The sequence below is a fragment of the Gavialis gangeticus genome, unplaced genomic scaffold (genome assembly GCF_001723915.1).
Source record: "Gavialis gangeticus isolate Ggan-Ray unplaced genomic scaffold, GavGan_comp1, whole genome shotgun sequence".
Lineage (NCBI taxonomy): Eukaryota > Metazoa > Chordata > Crocodylia > Gavialidae > Gavialis > Gavialis gangeticus.
In genome coordinates, this window is record NW_017729034.1 from 12,527,360 (window position 1) to 12,529,021 (window position 1,662).

At 49.1% G+C, this 1,662-nt stretch overlaps 1 protein-coding gene across 2 annotated transcripts in view; it reads left to right on the plus strand.

The window, feature by feature from the left end:
- The window catches only part of WDR3 (WD repeat domain 3), a 51,441-nt gene that overhangs the window by 18,038 nt on the left and 31,741 nt on the right, over nucleotides 1-1,662 (plus strand). For both annotated transcript variants that reach the window (XM_019526873.1, XM_019526872.1), the window contains exons 7-9: nucleotides 328-429; nucleotides 620-717; nucleotides 1,183-1,278. In XM_019526873.1, the coding sequence (XP_019382418.1) occupies nucleotides 328-429; nucleotides 620-717; nucleotides 1,183-1,278 (296 nt within the window). The remainder of the gene's footprint in view (nucleotides 1-327; nucleotides 430-619; nucleotides 718-1,182; nucleotides 1,279-1,662) is intronic.

A 1,662-nucleotide genomic window follows, 5' to 3' on the forward strand; every position in this document is an offset into this window, starting at 1 on the left:
CTGCTCCTGCCTGTGTCTGCATCTGAGCGTTGAGGGGGAGGAGAAAGGGGGAGAGGGAGGGAAGGGAATGGGAGCAGGGGGAAAGACAAAGGGGGAGGGAGATGGGGGAGAGATCACTGGGAGAGATGGAGGGGAGTGAGAGAGACTAGGAGAGAAGTAGATGGAAAGAGAGAGATGGGTGTGGCCTTCGACAGGTTCCCAAAACTCATTAAGTGACCCTCTAGCCAAAATAATTGTCCACCCTTTTTTTAGGCCCTGGTGACTTTGCTTCTGAAGATGTGCTGGACCAGTGACTCCACAGCTCTTTTCTCTTTTGTTTCCTTGTAGCGGCTCCTGAGGTGCAGCAAAGTTGGCTCTATTATGCGGGATGGGAGGGATCGAATTGTTACTCTTGCCACTGACCAGACGGGCCGGATCCTGGCCTGCCACGTAAGTGATGTGCTTTGGGTATTTGGTGAGTGTGAACCATGGGAGTCTTGTTTTCAAGAGCCATTACCAGCAACACTACAAAGACTTCTTAGTCTGTTTGCTGATAATACAACTTTACATAGCCTTATGAAACTGGGGTGAAAATAGCAGAAATTCTGGGAGCCTGTAACTTTGTTTGTTTTGTCTCCAGGGAACAGACTCTATTTTGGAAGTATTTTATGTTCTTTCTGAGGATGAAATTCACAAGAAGATGGAAAGGAAAATGAAGAAAGCAAGGAAAAAAGCCAGGTAAGCTCAGCTTTGTCATTTAGAATTCAGTTTGCATACTGAAAACTGACAGTAGAGCCGTCCAGTGATAGGGAGTAACTAGTAAATTGAAAGAGATTTCTGGTTATTTGTCCAATTTCATTTGAGTTTTGGCTTCCTCTGCTAATATGTTTCTTTGTCCTTTCCATCTCTCTGGTGCTGGTTTGAGCAACATTGTTCTCTGGTCTTAGCACTTGTTAGAAAGTTGCCATGAGTCTGATCATTCTCTTCCCATTCCTGAGATGGTAGCACCCCTACCAGGACTGCATGCACATGTCTGCAGCACTGGAGGAGAGTCCAGCTGGCTTCAGTCTTAAAAGAATTACATTTTGTTTGCATTTTCAGGGGAGAATGGATGTCACTTTCTTTCTGTGTCTGTCTGTCCCTGTGTGAATAGCTTGACTGTGTTAGGTAAACTTATTTGCTGTCCTCATCTGTCTTTTGTAGGCAGCAGCTTGAGGAGGAACCTGAAAGCAGCATTGAACTGAGTCTGCAGGAGGAGATTCAGCGGGTTGTGAACATTAAGGCTTCTGCTAAAATCAAGTAAGTGCAAATCGCTGGCTTGGAGGTGTTGTCATAGCACAGGGGTAGGCAAAATAATGGCCCATGGGCTAGATCCAGCTCACCAAGGGATTTTGTCCAGCCCACAGCAGGTCTCTTGGTTCCACTCAGCCCAGGTCTGGGGGGCAGCCTGGGCCATACCACATAAAGCCAGTCCCACTGCCCCTGGGTGTGCAGCAGGGCTGGAGCGGCACAGAGCCTGGGCTTGTTTCTCAGCAGCCCCGGCAACAGCAGCTCCTTCCATCAGCTGCTGCTGTCAGACCTGGCTCTGCTGCCTGGGCACCCTGGCCTGTCAGCCCTGCACATACAGCTGGGGGTGGGACCCATATGGGCAGAGCATGTGGCTGGGGGAGAGTGGGGAGCAGT